General features: G+C 33.9%; 1 protein-coding gene across 2 annotated transcripts; it reads right to left on the bottom strand.

Annotated features, from left to right (window-relative positions):
• On the bottom strand, positions 1 to 2365 carry LOC113287865 (protein translation factor SUI1 homolog). Of its 2 annotated transcripts, none has more exons than XM_026536727.1 (5): positions 2203 to 2365; positions 971 to 1064; positions 649 to 854; positions 490 to 543; positions 1 to 401 (listed from the first exon to the last, which is right to left on the bottom strand). In XM_026536727.1, the coding sequence occupies exons 2-5, from the start codon at positions 1005 to 1007 to the stop codon at positions 357 to 359; spliced, it is 342 nt and encodes a 113-aa protein (XP_026392512.1). In that variant the 5' UTR covers positions 1008 to 1064; positions 2203 to 2365; the 3' UTR covers positions 1 to 356. The 2 variants fall into 2 exon arrangements, with proteins under 2 accessions (XP_026392512.1, XP_026392513.1); XM_026536728.1 differs by having other exon boundaries at positions 971 to 1088; positions 2203 to 2350.
• Positions 2366 to 15608: the final 13243 nt, after the last annotated feature.

The following is a 15608-nucleotide window of genomic DNA, read 5'->3' as shown; positions in this document are numbered from 1 at the left end:
TCAGAAAGGGCAGTGTATGATGCCATGTTCATTTCCTTATAGCAGACGATAAATCAGAGTTGGGCAAGATAAAGCCAAGCCAGCTATGATCAAAATTTATATTTGTAGGATACAAGATTTGTATATTAAAATAAAGGCTTTCCCGAGAATGCACAATCTCCAACATTACAAACAAAAGCAGCAGTAGAACAAACTTACTTAGCACCCCGTTACATTAAAGATTGAGGGTATTATACAAAATCTATATCTATATCATGCGGAGGGAGAAAGCTCCTTTTGAAGTGAGGCAACTGTATCTCGACCTACAATCCAAACGAGGAAGCCCTAAAATAACCAATTAGAAGAGAACCAAATGCTTAAAAACCATGGATCTTGATACTCTCCTTTTTCACAATGCCGGCCTGTTAAATAGCATAGAATAGACGGATAAGCTATTAAATGTAACTCCGTAATTAACCTTAACCTGTTGAAAAAGTAACATTCTTTTACCTGAACAAGGAAGGTGGAGACATTCTTTCGCTGATCCCCTTGCAGTTGAATAACCTGCAGTCACATAACAATACACTATTAACACAAAGAGATACGGAAACTAACTAGTGATAAAATGAACCCTTAAATGGAATAGAGACTAGAGAGGCTTTTACTGACCTGGCCTAGCTCTGGGTCTTGGACAACAGTACCGTTGCAGCAGAACTCCTTTTTTAGGTCCTTAAGGATCTTGTTATAGCTAAATTCCTTTCTCAAACCTTGCACTGTCGTCAAACTTTTCCGACCATTCCTTTGCTGTATCCGGATATGCACATACTCTTTTGACCCAGCACCCGAGTCCTCAGCATTTGCCTCAGCAAACGGATCTATAACCCAAAAATGACACCCCAGAAACAGATAATAACTAACCCTAAACTAGAAAGAACCCATCGAAGTATCAAATACAGAATAGCAGGTTCAATGAGTTAAAGACAAGACCTACCGAAGGCTGTGGGAATCTGAACGTCGACTTCAGACATGAAAGTTGGCTGTAGGAATTAAGAACAGGTAACTTGAAGCTTTTCTTGATTTAGATGCTAGAACGCAGACCAGAAGCAAGACTATCATCAGTTGAAACCCAAAAAAGTGAAATGCATCACAAATCAGTTTTTATATTTTTCATTGCTCGACAAGCAACAATAAAATTTTCAGCAGTTCATGGATTGCCAAATCTGATTAAAATTTACTGAAATGGTCTGATTAAAATTCACAAATCTACACATACGTGCAATATGTTTAAAATTTACTGTAGAAATCTGATCTGGTTAACTGACAAACTTCTCATCAATCAAAGCTGCATCATTGTTAAAGTACAATTATGATTAAGTAGCTAATCTGTGGACCAATTCCCAATTCATCCACATATGTGTAGATTCTTAAGAGTGTTAACTGAAATGGTCCAACATATACTTTTTTTCCCCAATAACTTTGGTCCGTAGACTTACACCTAGTAACCAGCAGGGTCGTTTGGAGGTAGCAAAAGCTTAAGAAACCCACCAGTAGCCAGGACCGAACACAAAGTGGTGACTAAGGAGAGCAAACGGATGGCAAACTTCCCTACCAACCCCTGACAGGTCAAATTGTCCATCATATATTGCTCCCTCACTAATCAACTTAACGATTCAAAACAACTACAATATTTTTCAGTAAAGATCTAGAACAGAACAAATTTAACGAGTTAAAAATTAGGCAGCACTACCTGATGAATTTGAGATTTTTGTATAATATCAACAACCAAGTCATCCAATTCCTAAAATCTCATGTAGCAAAGTGGGATCAAACAGTAATGAAAACAATCCCACGTAATGAAAAAAATCACCATTAAACCTCAGTATCATGGTAATTTTCAATCAGTAAAACCGTTTAATCTTTTAACTGATATATTAACATGCCAAAAATGAAAACTTTCATGCTAGTCTTGCTTTATCAAATTTTATGAAATGAAGTCAATAACAAATCACACATCCTGATTTATCCAGCAATCCACTACACAATTTGGACGTGATTTTTTTTGTTTTTTAAGCCAACGTGAAAACATATTGATCCTTTGGAAACATGAATAATTTCCATAACTCAAATTTAAAAAATTTCAATTGGACTATCTCTAACAAATTTGCATCATATAAATCCCAAGAAATTTTAGACACAGACAAAAGAGAGGGAGGAGTGCAATACCTGATCAATAGCTTGAAGGAGATGAAGGAAGCTTGAAAGACAACGAAAATCTGAAAACAAAAAAATTACGGGGAAATATAGAGAGAGAATTAGAGGTGATTAAGAACTCAGAATGAACACTGTTTTTATAATCCCGTATTAGCCACAAATAAAATCAGCATCTCTCAAGAAAAAGGACGGTTAGGGAATAACTTACTTTTATTGTCCTCCTTTAAATAAATTTGGTCCGTTACTTTTTCTCTACGGTGGAAAGGCTACCACCCCCTCCATTACGTGTAATATTACAGATTCCTTCTTAATGTTTCGGAAAATTTATCAATTAGCCCAAGTCCCACCTAAGATAGTTTCAAAAATAAAAATGTCCGCGACATGTAAGCTTGCCCGTAGAGAAGATGTTTCTCCCACTTGGTCAGGCAGTTGATTTTATTTCTAATTCAATAATGATTGGTACACCGAAAAAGGCAACCCAAGTTTTGCACCGAAACATTCAATCCGTGTGATTCAAAGAATAGTGGGACCCACGTCTGTTCTTATCATATCTGATGATAAGCATGCAGGATTCAGGCCGTGCGATTTCCTTCGGTGCAAAAACGAAGTGTTAAACTTCCGTGGGTCTGACAAGATTGTTTCTAATTCCTTGTTATTAGACAATGCTTATTCAATATGAAAAAAATAAAATAATCAAAGTATCACAAAATAATACTACAAATGAATTTTGTACATCTATTTTGTTTTACCTTCCCAATTGAGTGCAAAAGAGTTCCTTATGTCTCTTTCCAGAAACCGCTTCCTCTGTGAAACCCTAATGTTCAAATCAATCAAAAAATCTCCCTTTCTTCTCAACTAAATCTCCTTCTCCACCGGTCCTAGGGATGATATAGGCTAATTAGTTTTTAGATCTGTGGTATGATCATGATTTTCTTCAAAAAAAAATCGATTGGATGGAGTAGCTTCTTCGTTGTTGTTTTGGGTTTTTTATGTTGCTCTTATTGCTGGATCTGAAGGATATAATATGGTATATGTGAGCCGAATTTGTTCCAATCAGGTAGATTTAATATCCTTTCAATTGAACCAAAACAATATTTTTAGATCCCTGAATCACAGCCGCATAACTCACCCTCTATTGTCTGGTCATAGATTTTATCTATTCTTTGATAATATTCCATGTTATTACATAATTGTTCAAAACCCTTTACTCATAGCTGCAAACAGTTTATGTTTATATATTCAGATCTATCTTTTTATGTGTGGGTTTCGATTTGGTTTGTCGTTCCATGTAAGTTTTGCTTGAGTTCTGATTCGTTTATTTTGGTTGTTTGTTTATCTATTTTTTTCTCACTTTGTCCAAGTTATGGACAGGTGAAGTACTCTAGCTGGTTTATCCCAATTGTTGTTCTCTGTATGCGTAGTTTTTCTCTAAACACCTCTCATGTTGTTTCAAATCTAGTAGTATGCTCTTATTCCTTGGAGTGTGAAGTAATGGTTGTTAGTTGGTCACTTATGTGGTTCATGTTTGTCCATGTTTTTCTCGATTAAAAAAAAATCGCATGTTCATCGTTGGTGTTTTCCCTAAATTTTGTCAGTGAAGATAATTGTTTTGCAATTTCATTTGTTTTTGTTTAAGTTTGAATCTTTCTGATTTGGATTGGGTTCTAGAAGTATGATTTTTTGGACCTTATTTTAGTTGCATCTATGGGTATTTTCTTAAACCATCTCTGACTTATCCTTATTTCATGAGGATTTTGCAATCAACTACACATTATCTATCCTGTATTTTTTTATAATTCGTTTGCTTGCGAAAAATTGAGATTATAACATATTTAGATCCAGTATTTCCCATTGTGCAATCATTAAACACCTATTTATATCTCTCCAAGAGCCAACTATCTATTTCACTTCAAGAGCTAGCCTTCTATTTTACTTCAAGAGCCATATTTAAACCTGAATATATATAAAAACTCTAAACTTCTACAGAAGCAGCATCGTCGCAGTAAACTCGTACCAGTAATGATCATGATCAATTTTTAGAAACTTCATTGCAGATTTTAAGTTTCAAATACCACAGACTAACAACTATCTATATGCCTTAACATGCATCTCTATGGGTCGGTGGATACCAATCCAGACTTTTGTGACATCTTTATATTTTGTATTTGCTAGTATTATATTAGGTTCAATATATCCTTTTAGGTTAGTCTTGTTTGAGGTTGTACTGCATTAGCTTAATCAAGTTTGAGTCTGTAATTGTTCTTATTTCTTTTATCTCTAATAGTAGTAGTACCTCTAGTAGTAATATTATTAGTTCTATTCTCGAGTTGTATTTTGCTTGCACCGGATCATTCAAGGACATTGTTCGGAGATTTCTTCAAGCAACAACCAGAGCTAAAGGCACATTTAAAAGAGATGGATCAAGCTGAAAAAACAAGAGATATAAAGATATCACTCGTGCAGAACTCCTCAGCATATGGATGCAAATGCCTGTCTAGCAACTTCCTTCGATTGCATCGAACCCCTCTCCCATCAACTAAATCCCTGTGGACACTAGTTTGTCCATCAAAAGTACAACTTTTCTTGCGGAAAGCATTGACCGAAGGCCATTCGATCTTCGACTTCGACTCCAACATTCCCCACCGATGCAACCCCGGTCCGAAGACTGTTATTCACACTCTGCTCCAATATGATGTTGTAACTGATAAATCTTGGGGTATCAGATACCCTCATGTAATAGCCCCGTAGTAATCTAATAAATTTTTCATGCTTCAAATAAAAAAAAATACTACATAGATTATTTGTTCTTTCTTTAATTTTGTACCAAGATGATTACAAGAAACTGGGTCTAGCAACAAGATGAGCTCTAACTCCCTTCTGAATAGCAATACTTATCCTGTGAAAAAGAAAACTACCCACTTTGCCATTCATGGTATGGCTTGAAAAACAATTTTTTAGTCTCTTTAAAAAGAGTACATCGTCATCATTCAGTTCGCCTAATGTAGTGAAAGCAAAAGTACAAAAACCGTAACCATGAGCCAAATACTTGTCTAAGTACTTCTTGCATTTGTGGGTGACCGCATTGGAGATGGCTTGACCAGGTATAAAAGTACGAACCCCGCCACCAGTGATAAGTGAGAGACCCATCACATCGTAACATACATCTTGACCGTTCTCCCAATTATGTACAAGAATGTCCGATGGTCTTAGATCTTGGTCGTTATCTGATAAAAATCCCAAAGCAGCTTCTTTTCAGGTAGGAACACCAGATTTAAAACATATATCCGCAAGCACATCGCGAACTAAATCATGCCGGAATTTGATTCCAACGTCTTTAGTACAGTGCAACACGTGATCACCAAAAGTATCCATCCTTTTTCCGCAACTGGGACACGTATTGTCTTCATCAAAGGGTGGTATGCCTAATATGTAGCACGATATAGAAGCAAACTGTCTTGGCCCTATGGACTAGTTGAGCACACTAATGGGGATAGCCATCAAGTAGTCTTGTGCATGTTTGGATTTGTTACATTGCCACAAAATCGAGTCTCTGTCAGTCATCTGAAATTTATCCGGCATCTCCTTCATTACGGCATAAAAGTAGGGTACTACCAAGGTCTGCATAGGATGGGGGGAAGTGTCATTGATGTTGTAGTTTGAAGGAGATAAGCCACATACCTGTAAGTAATTGTGCAAGGCATGTTGAGAGATGAAGCTTGACTCTGAGACATTTGAGTTGTGAAGAATAGTACTCTGCAGCTGGCGTGTTTGAATTTGCGATGCTAAGTAGCATTAATGTATGGTGTCAGTCATTGTATAGATGCCTAGACCACCACATTTAATCGGCAATGTTGCAATACGCTGTTGCAAAAGACCGAACCCAGCACCATCAGCTGTGATGAGTTGTCTCAAGTATTGTAGGATATGAACGTCAAAATGAGTTTTAACTTGTTGTAGAGCTACTGGATCGGTAGTGCGCATTGTAAAATATAACCTGGATACCCCTGTACAGTTGCGCAATAATAGTAGTTCACTTTGAGGATTCTTTAGCTTCCTAATTTCCGTCATCAGGTCGATGGTTTTCTTCACCCTAGACATTACCATGTCATTGCAGAATTGCATGTCCAAGCTTACGGGGCCCCCTTGGAGTTTGACACCAAGTAAAGGTCTACTGATGTTGTTGGGGAAAATTCCATATGCAAAACTTCGGGGATCTTGGGTAGGCCAAAAGAGATCAGTTTTGCTAACATTGAGGTATAGCCCTCTAGTTTTACCATCACTTTGTATTATGTGTAAAGCTTTGGATACTTCCAATGTGTCACCAATAATAGTAATAGTGTCGTCATCTAAATACCATGCGTGAAGATCCAACGTGCATTGAGTGGATATTTTCTAAACTAATGGATGTAATGCAAAAGAAAAAAGTAATGGTCCGAGGGGGTCTCCCTGCTGAACACCCTGAGCCGAAGATAAAATAGTGTTGCTATAGTACAGTCTTGCAGGCGAGGCGTAACAAAACTCCACCCACTTAGAGATGAAATATCAAGTGATACTTTTTTGAGATCGTTTTTGTTTTTCTAATCATCTCTCCATCTTGATCTCAAACATTTCATATTTATTCCTAGATCAAATCAATAATATCTAAAACTAAACAAACAAAGTGAAATCGAAAAACATCTAACCCAAAAAAGGAAATCTTGTGTGGATAATGGTGAGAAGCAGATAAAAGAGTGAAGAGAGTACATAAATAGATAATACAAGAGACGAAGCGATTGGACTCAAGAATTAGATGAAAAAAAAAATTTACGGTTTGATCCAACAGTACACGTATATATTTAAAATTATATGGTTTTATTGTATTCATAGAATCATCACTTATTTTGATATGCAATTGATTTTACAGTATGATCTAATAGCATATATATATGTTGTACCAAAAAATTGGTTCAGTTTTGTACATATATTAATTAGGCAAATTTTATTAAACAGATTACATGAGCACATCCTTCGGTTGAGGCGATAAACAAAATTATATCTAAAACTAGAAAGTTTAAGCAATATTTATAATTCTTCAAAATCAAGGTACTTCAAAATCAAGGTACCCATTGAGTTGTCTTTTACTGCTGGAAATTTTCATGCATCCCCAAATAGTTGTTAAAGATGAGAGTATCTGCTAGAGAGTGAAACTATCAAAATGGGATCTTGAGCCCTTCTATCATCGTTGATATATTTGTACACGATGATTTATACAGGATGAAGGTGTCTTCCTAATGATTGTGCAGAACGTTTGATCTCTTATTTCAACCGGCGATTTCTAAGGTGAAGGTTGTATATCTCATAAAGAGTACAAGCAATCGTGACCCGCTTTATAAAACTAAACCAAAGTAATGCATATTCAACATCGATTTTACCATCAAGTTATTTCACTATCCTAAGTGATCGTGGAAAATAAACGAAAATTAAAAAATTCATGAAAAGACGAGTACGCCACCAATTCCTTTTCTTTTAATTATGTAGAGACACACCTTGTATAATCTTTATGATGCAAGAATAAACATACAAGATGACCTTGGATATAATCTAGATTTCAACAAGGAATATATTATTTTAATTATAGTAAAATAATTATAATTGAGAAAGTAAAATATGTCGTATCATAAAAGTTTTATTAACGAGGAAAATTGTTTGGTAGAGACTTGAGACCTAGTCCGGATTTGACCATTACACTCTTTTCTATAATGCAAACTCGTGTAGTTGAGACCGAATAAACTAACTCCTAGTTATTCAGTTTCCTCAGCATCTACAACCAATTTGGACAATGCACATGAATCCCTTAGAAAAAGTTCATTGTCAAAAGTTTCTCCATAATCCGCCATGAAGACTATCACTACCAGGCTCAGAATTGTTTCCACTATGATTTCATTAGGACGTCAATCAAACAACAACAACAAACATGTTTGATTCAACTTGGTTAAACCACAAAGAAGAGTATAAATGACAATATTTCCAAGTCAATGAAACTTCTTAATTAAGATCAATCGAGATAAACAAAAGCAATCAATCTTGATTCCACAAGATTTATGTTCGCAAAAACTCACAAACTACTTGTTCGATAATATTTATACTTTGTGAAGTAAACTACCTATTAATCCACATTCTTTATGCTTATCAAGGATAAACTACTTGATAAGGCTACTTAGAGTATATAAAAAGTATGTTCTTGCAGTATGCTTTACTTTGTTCTCGTCCATCACCAACTTCCCATATTAAATTTATATTTTGAGTTTTCAAACTGGTCTGTCAAATTCTTCAAATTGATCGAATTAAAATTCTTTGGTTCTTGACTTAGGTCATGACACAAATCATCCACATATTTAGCATTTGTATAGAATTCTATATCTCAACCAATAGTAGTTTCTCCCAATTAATGAAATCTTCCCAAGGCACTGGATCACCAAAATTCTTGGACGCGTGTTTCCAGTCACACTAAGGTGTATAATTTTCTCGTATATTTAGAAGTGATTTTCCTCTCGCCGAAGGGGGGATGAATTGTGTACATCTCAAGGTAAAATCTCATGTAAAGGTAAAAGGTACCACATGCCAACGACGGGATACTTGTACTAAGGATACCACGTCATCAACCTCGATCAAAGTCCCAAGGACTAGCTATCCGGTGTCTCAAGTTTCACGTCGCATCATTATGATTCTACAAAACACATCACATTAAATGATTATACACACTTAACAAAAACGACAACCAAAAATAACTAAGGTTTAAACTATAAATTACCATGGTCTCATAGATTTTGATTACCCATGTGTATTTGTAACTAAATAACACATTTCTCTATCAATCTAAAGATTAAATTATCATCACTTGGAATGTGATCCCATATACTCGGAGCTTTAATAGCCTTCTTCTTCTCTTTCGGTTGTTGTTTTTGTTTTTTTCTTTCTTCTTGTTCTTCTTCTTCTCTTTGTTTTTGTGGTTCGTCACAAATTACAACTCAAGGTAAAGGCCATTTGTTGTAATTCCTTGTTAATTTCCCTTAATTTTTTGGTGTCGCCCTATTGAGGATTGGAGGTATTCAAATTATATGGAGTTACTTCCATATTTCTTTTACCCCTGTTTCTAAGAAAAGATGAGTTGGAAAATTAATACTTCAAATTTTGGCTATAGAGATAACATAAGTTCGACTCCATAAAAACATATTCGGCTAGGGAGAAAGTAGAATTCGATTGGAAAAATCTAGCAAATGTCACACATAGATATATTCGGCTAACACGAAAAAAAAATAAAATATACATCCGAATATAAGTTCTGCTAGTAATATACAAAAAATTACCAATCGAACTTTCATCTTGGAATTTTAAAGTATAATGAATTCGACTAGTATCACAATGATAACCAAAAAAATATTTCATAACATACCAAGAACAACATAAGGTTCATCTAACACGGGAAAAAAAAGAAGAAGAAGAAATCCGATCCTAGTGTTGTTCTTCATAAAATGAAGTTTTGCTGAGGTTTTTACTAGTCAAAATTTTACTCTGTCACTACAAAATTTACCCAATTTTCATCCATTCAAACCTAATTTATGAGAAGCAAGAAAAAAAGACATGGGTTTTTGGGGATTACCTTCGAGTATACATTTTTTGTGTTGGTTCTCGCTCATCTTTTTTTTACTTGACTCGATTTGTGATTTAACAGCTTCTTCAACTGGTTCTTCAATTTCTGGCTCTCTAGATTGAGTTATAACTTCTCCTAGTACAAGATTAGTGTTAGAGCATAGCTCGGTTGAACCCATCAAGCGTTGGTATGTCAAGGTTGATTGTCATATTTTAGTATCAAAACTCATCTAGAGTCGCTTGATTAATTACTAGAGTCAACTTCGTTTAGGTTAGACTTGAAAGTCTAGGAATGTTGAGACTTACAGGTATTACTCTGAAGACCTGTAGAAGTGAAGAAGTAAAGACTACAACGAAGACATCATCCTTCCACTTGAGGTTAGTAATATTGACTTGAACTTGTTTCCATTCCTAACGTATCTTTCAAGTCTCTTTTGATTGAAAACATAACATGCGAAGTTATATACATATGAAACTCTAGTATTATACTTGGTCATTTTACTATGATCAATGTGTCAAGGAAGTATATTGAACTATGAAGTAAAACGTTTATCTCTTTAACTTCGTAAGTGCGACATCAACATAATCTATGTAACTTGTTACGTGATTGTGTGTATGGGGAATATGTGTGATTTCATCCTAGGAAACAATGTTTTATAACATTTGTTTAAAGGAAGTATATATATGAACTTGATGAAAAATTTATTCAGGAAACCGATATTAAAAGCCCTAATATTTATAATATAAAATCAATGACTATATGGTAAGATATAAGATGGAAACCATATTTCGATTGCAAGGCAGAGAAATATAAAAGATAAATATGAAGAATAATAAATAAGATTTACCGGCATAATGGGACAACAATCACAATAAACCACCTTGTATTTTGGAAATTTGAGATATGTGTATGATTCTTATTATTTTTTACTATGGTTTTATAATTATTTGAAATTCTATATTAAATGATGTATCGCCTTAAAAACATATATTATCACTTGTATAGGTGTATAGGACCGACCGATATGATACCGATACGCGATATTAACTACCTTGGTTAAGTTCACATATTTCTTCACGGTTGTGTGTGAGTTTGGAAATAGGTTTTTCTAAGATAGGAAAGTTATGGATGTCGACATAATTTGAACATGTGTACAATTCTTCTTCTTAATTTTTCAAATATATTCCTTGATACTCAAGGTGATCTCAAACCGAAATATTGAGAATCATTTAATTAAGATTTCCAATTCTTTATGTTTTTATTTCCAACAATTAAAACATAACTCTAGAATAAGGAATTTTAGTAATGTGTTAAACTAATATTGGAATTTTTTCTATGAGAGATTTCCGAAATATTGTTTGACATTAATTGGAAATAGGAAAACCAAAATTAAGTACTTATTGCATATCTTGAGAATATTTTCATGTCCATGAGTATTATCATTAATTGTTCAAATATATTCCTTGATGCTCAAGGTGATCCCAAACCGAAATATTGAAAAGCATTTAATTATGATTTTCAATTTTATATATTTTAATTACCAACAAATAAAACATATACTCTATAAAAGAATTATTAGTTAATGTACTAAAACAACAATAGAAATTTTCAAAGAGAGATTTCGGAAATATTGTTTGACATTAATTGAAAACAGGAAAACCGAAATTAGGTACTTTATTTCATATCTTGAGAATATTTTAGGTTTTGTAATTTCCTTGTTGTCCAAACAACCTTGGTCTATAAATACTTGAGGTTGCATTTCATGCAAACTATCCTAAGAGCCAGGCAAACTTCATTCGTGTTGTTTCTGGTGGAGCCATCTATCCGGAGAGGAAAGTAACCTAATTAGGCAAAATCTATTACTTCCACTCGTTTAATGACTTATGTGGGATCAAGAATCTCTACGAGTACCGTTGGTAGGAAACTAGATAATTCTGAACTGGACTAGGTCCCGGGGTTTTTCTGCATTTGCGGTTTCGTAGTTAACAAAACCTTGTTGTGTCATTTACTTTACTTTCGCATTATTGTTGTCTTATTATAATAAAGTAATTTACACTTGTACGTTAATCCAAGACACTTGATAGTGATCATATAGTCAATCAGTTTTATACCGTAACTATTATCAAGTGTATACCTTGTTGTCGTATTGTCTCGACTATTTTCCATAGACGAACACACTTGGTATTAGACTTATAGGTTGAATTTAAAGATTGTGGTGTATTTGGGAACCCTCGTATTTTCAATTGGTATCAGAGTAGGCAAACACGAAAAGAGCTAACAATCTGTGTTTGGTGCGATCCGACCTATAAAATTTGAATCGAATGACTGATTCAATTAACATACTGCAAGATTGTGAATACTCAAAAGTTTAAAATGGTGCTACTTCCTTGATTCATGATCCATAAGTTAATATGATCAATAGCACATTTTTTTATGTCCGACTATGATGTCAAAGAAGATGCTGAAAAAAAGTTGGTAAAACTACTAAAGCCTATTAGACATATGTCTTTTGAAATCCTGAGATTAAAGACAGAATCTAATCTTCTCAAACAATAAGTCAGAGATAAAGGTATACAACTTGATACTCTAGCCAAAAATAATATGAATCTCACTGTCAAAGTAGAAGGCCTTGTTAAAGCACTATTTCAAGAACAAGGATTTCAATCTAAGACTGTGACTAATGAATCTGCTATAATTTCTTCGGATGAAGAAACCAAAAGTCCTTGATCGAATTTTATAGAGCATGATGACAAGACTTGTATGGACACATCTGAAACATATCATCATGATGAAGGTAATCTGCTTAGCTACATCAAATCAGAAGGTAATGAAAAGTCTTCTTCTACAACTACTAATGATCAAACGAAATCTAGTTCAAAGGAAACTTTGAATCGGTTCCGCGTAAAGGATCATAAGGAATATATATTTCAGTCACTTGACAAGAAACTTATGCTTCTTCAAAATATTCCTGTAAAAGTGTTGAAAGAAGTGTCTTATCTAAGAATACTGAAAGATCATTCCTCAGTAGAAAGACAGATTATACCCCAAACTGATAAAATCGACTCAAATTGTTCAAATGAAAGAGTTGATAATCACTTCTGGAAAAAGGTTTCACTTTACTCATGTCGGTACAGTCTCTGTTTACATACATGAAGATAGTTTACCTACTGGAAATTTCCATAAGAAAGGGAAAAAGATAATTTATGCCAAGAAAAACAATCAGAAATGGATTCCAAAAAATCCTACAATTATTTCTGATAATCAAACTGATGTACATGATAAGGAAATCCTTAGAATGAGAAGATCATATGAAAATATCATTAACAGAATTAAAAGAGATTTATCTATCTCTGAAGATTCTCACGTCAGTTCATTTTCTCCTCATGATCCAGATAATTGCATTGTTATTTTAGTTTTCGGTTATTGATTTGATTGACTAACGGTTCTTGAAACTTTGATTGCACCTATTTTGACTGTGCTTGAGAGCCTTCTCTTCAGACATAAGGGTCACACTAGGTCAACGTATCGACAAGATCTTTAACCGTTGTTACATCTAAAGATCTTGTGATAATCCATTGTTAACAGACTCCGTTATGTGTGTGATTGATCACAAGATGATTCAGTTTGTATTGTGCAGGTTATTAAGAAGGCAATTGAAGATTTAAAGACAATATGATTTTTCTTATTAGTTTTTATATCTTGTAAATTTTGTGCACACATGTTGATCGGCTGGGATCCAACTAGATCTTGTTTATCTCTGATAGACTTGTGATTATTTAGTTGATAAGATCGACATCACTTTATAGTTTCTCTTTAATTTCTATATTGTTTGATTACAAATCCGAAAATTGATTATAACAGTAATTAAGTTTCCGATTGATCTAATCAGACAAAGGAGTTTGTTAGATTAAACATAAGAGCCTTTTTCAACGACTCAACATATCTTTTACCAAAGATTGAATAGAGTGGTTACCAAACAGATTTATTCTTTTACTATTTCGAGTACGATCAAAAGGAGTAAAGAAACTTGAGACAATGATTTATGTCTTGAGATTCACGTGTGTGACCAAAAGGTCGAAGACGCAGGGATACTGAGGGAACTAAGTAACTAGGGTAGTTTATTTGGTATCAACTATACGAAGTTGGATTTTGTTCTTTGTACAGCGACTTAATTATGAGAGATTAAAAATTGGACTTGGTCTCGGGGTTTTTCTGCATTTGCGGTTTTCTCATTAACAAAATATTGTTTGTGTTATTTACTTTACTTCCACCTTATCTAGTTATAATAAAGTAAATACACTTGTAATTTAATCCATATTACTTGACATTTGATCCTATAGTCAATCAGTTTAAGTATTGTAACTATTGTAAAGTAAATATCGTGTTGTTGTATTGTTTCGACTTTGTCCATAGACGATCACACAAGATATCGGACTTATAGGTTGAAATAAAAAGATTGTGCATTTGGGTACGCTCGTATTTTCAATTAGGAAAACAACGCTTCATGCGACTCACTTGTAGTTGTGTTTAATCAACAATCAAAATTTATGAATCCGATTATGACGACGAAAAAAGAGTTGAACCGTTGAAGAAGAAAACTTGGGTTCAGAGAGAATATTAAAATGAAATGAAACTGGATTTTTTTTCTTCTGGAAATTGATTAGATTGAAATTCTATAACAACATTTGTGTAAATCAAATTAATAGTCATGTTATCACACACACATCCGTGTGACAGCAATAAGGTCGCTCCTTTCCACCGTTAAGGTCCTTATTTTGTAGTCATCTCGAGACCAGCAGTGTAAATAAGAATAACCAATTCGTAGCCCCTCTTTAATTGATTTTTATAGGAAAGTCCACCAGTGTTTTTCTTCACTCTCACCATTAAAGATTTTAAGTTACTAACGATGGAACCACCATGGAAAGAGATTATTGAAGATGGTATCATCTGTGTAAACATGAATCAAGAACCTTAATTAATTAATTTACCGGTCATATTAGAAACCCTAATCAATTTAAACAATTGAAAATTATAAAATTAAGAGTAATAAAAAATTTGTAATCAGACTATCATAAAATTAAACAACCTTCATCAGTATGGATAAACCTATTATTTCATCATGAGATTTATACAAACCAGAATCACCAAAACAAAATATAAATGCTTTTATTTTTACCTTTAAATTTAGCTGCAAATCTATAATTTTCTTATAGATCAGTTATTTTCATCAATTATGTACCGCCGAAGAAAAATAATATTGGGTGTGTTTTTGAGATATGAACAAAACCAATCTACTAATCGGATTAATCTCGGATAAAAACCCAAACTAGATCGTTGTGTATTCTTGCTAACAACAGTAATTTATGTTTTTCAATGGTAGAAAGAGAGACACGGTGGCGGTACAATATAGACAGAAGTAGAGGGTGGGTGGAGAGAGACAAAAGACTAAGTAAAGGGAATTTTAAAAATAATGGCAGAGTCTAGCTAAGGATAAATAGAAAAGATAAGGACGTTCAAACAATAAAAAAAAGTCAAAAGTGTCTAAAAGTCAATATAGTAAGATCTAGAGATTAAGATGAACATGGGAAAAGAAGGAGGTGCGGGTTAATTTTCATTGGACTCATAAAAGTAACCAAGGATAATATAGTAATTTTCCTTTTTCTAGGACACCCCCATTTTCATCTACCTTAGTTAGTAGAATCTAAAAAGGGAAAATAAGGATAAGGCGTAAAAATGTTATTTTCTTATTGTCAGGCCGACAATATTTTTCAGTTTCCATGACACCCAT

Source organism: Papaver somniferum, chromosome 6 (assembly GCF_003573695.1).
Source record: "Papaver somniferum cultivar HN1 chromosome 6, ASM357369v1, whole genome shotgun sequence".
Taxonomy (NCBI): Eukaryota; Viridiplantae; Streptophyta; class Magnoliopsida; order Ranunculales; family Papaveraceae; genus Papaver; species Papaver somniferum.
This window is presented reverse-complemented; position numbering and strand designations above follow the sequence as displayed.

What these genes read in the sequence shown, in the direction of transcription:
- LOC113287865 (XM_026536727.1), bottom strand. Translation starts at nt 1,007, where the DNA reads ATGTCTGAAGTCGACGTTCAGATTCCCACAGCCTTCG. An exon ending in TCAGATTCCCACAGCCTTCG is followed by an intron (nt 855 to 970) that starts GTAGGTCTTGTC and finishes TTTGGGTTATAG; the next exon opens with ATCCGTTTGCTGAGGCAAAT. An exon ending in TCTCCACCTTCCTTGTTCAG is followed by an intron (nt 402 to 489) that starts GTAAAAGAATGT and finishes GCTATTTAACAG; the next exon opens with GCCGGCATTGTGAAAAAGGA.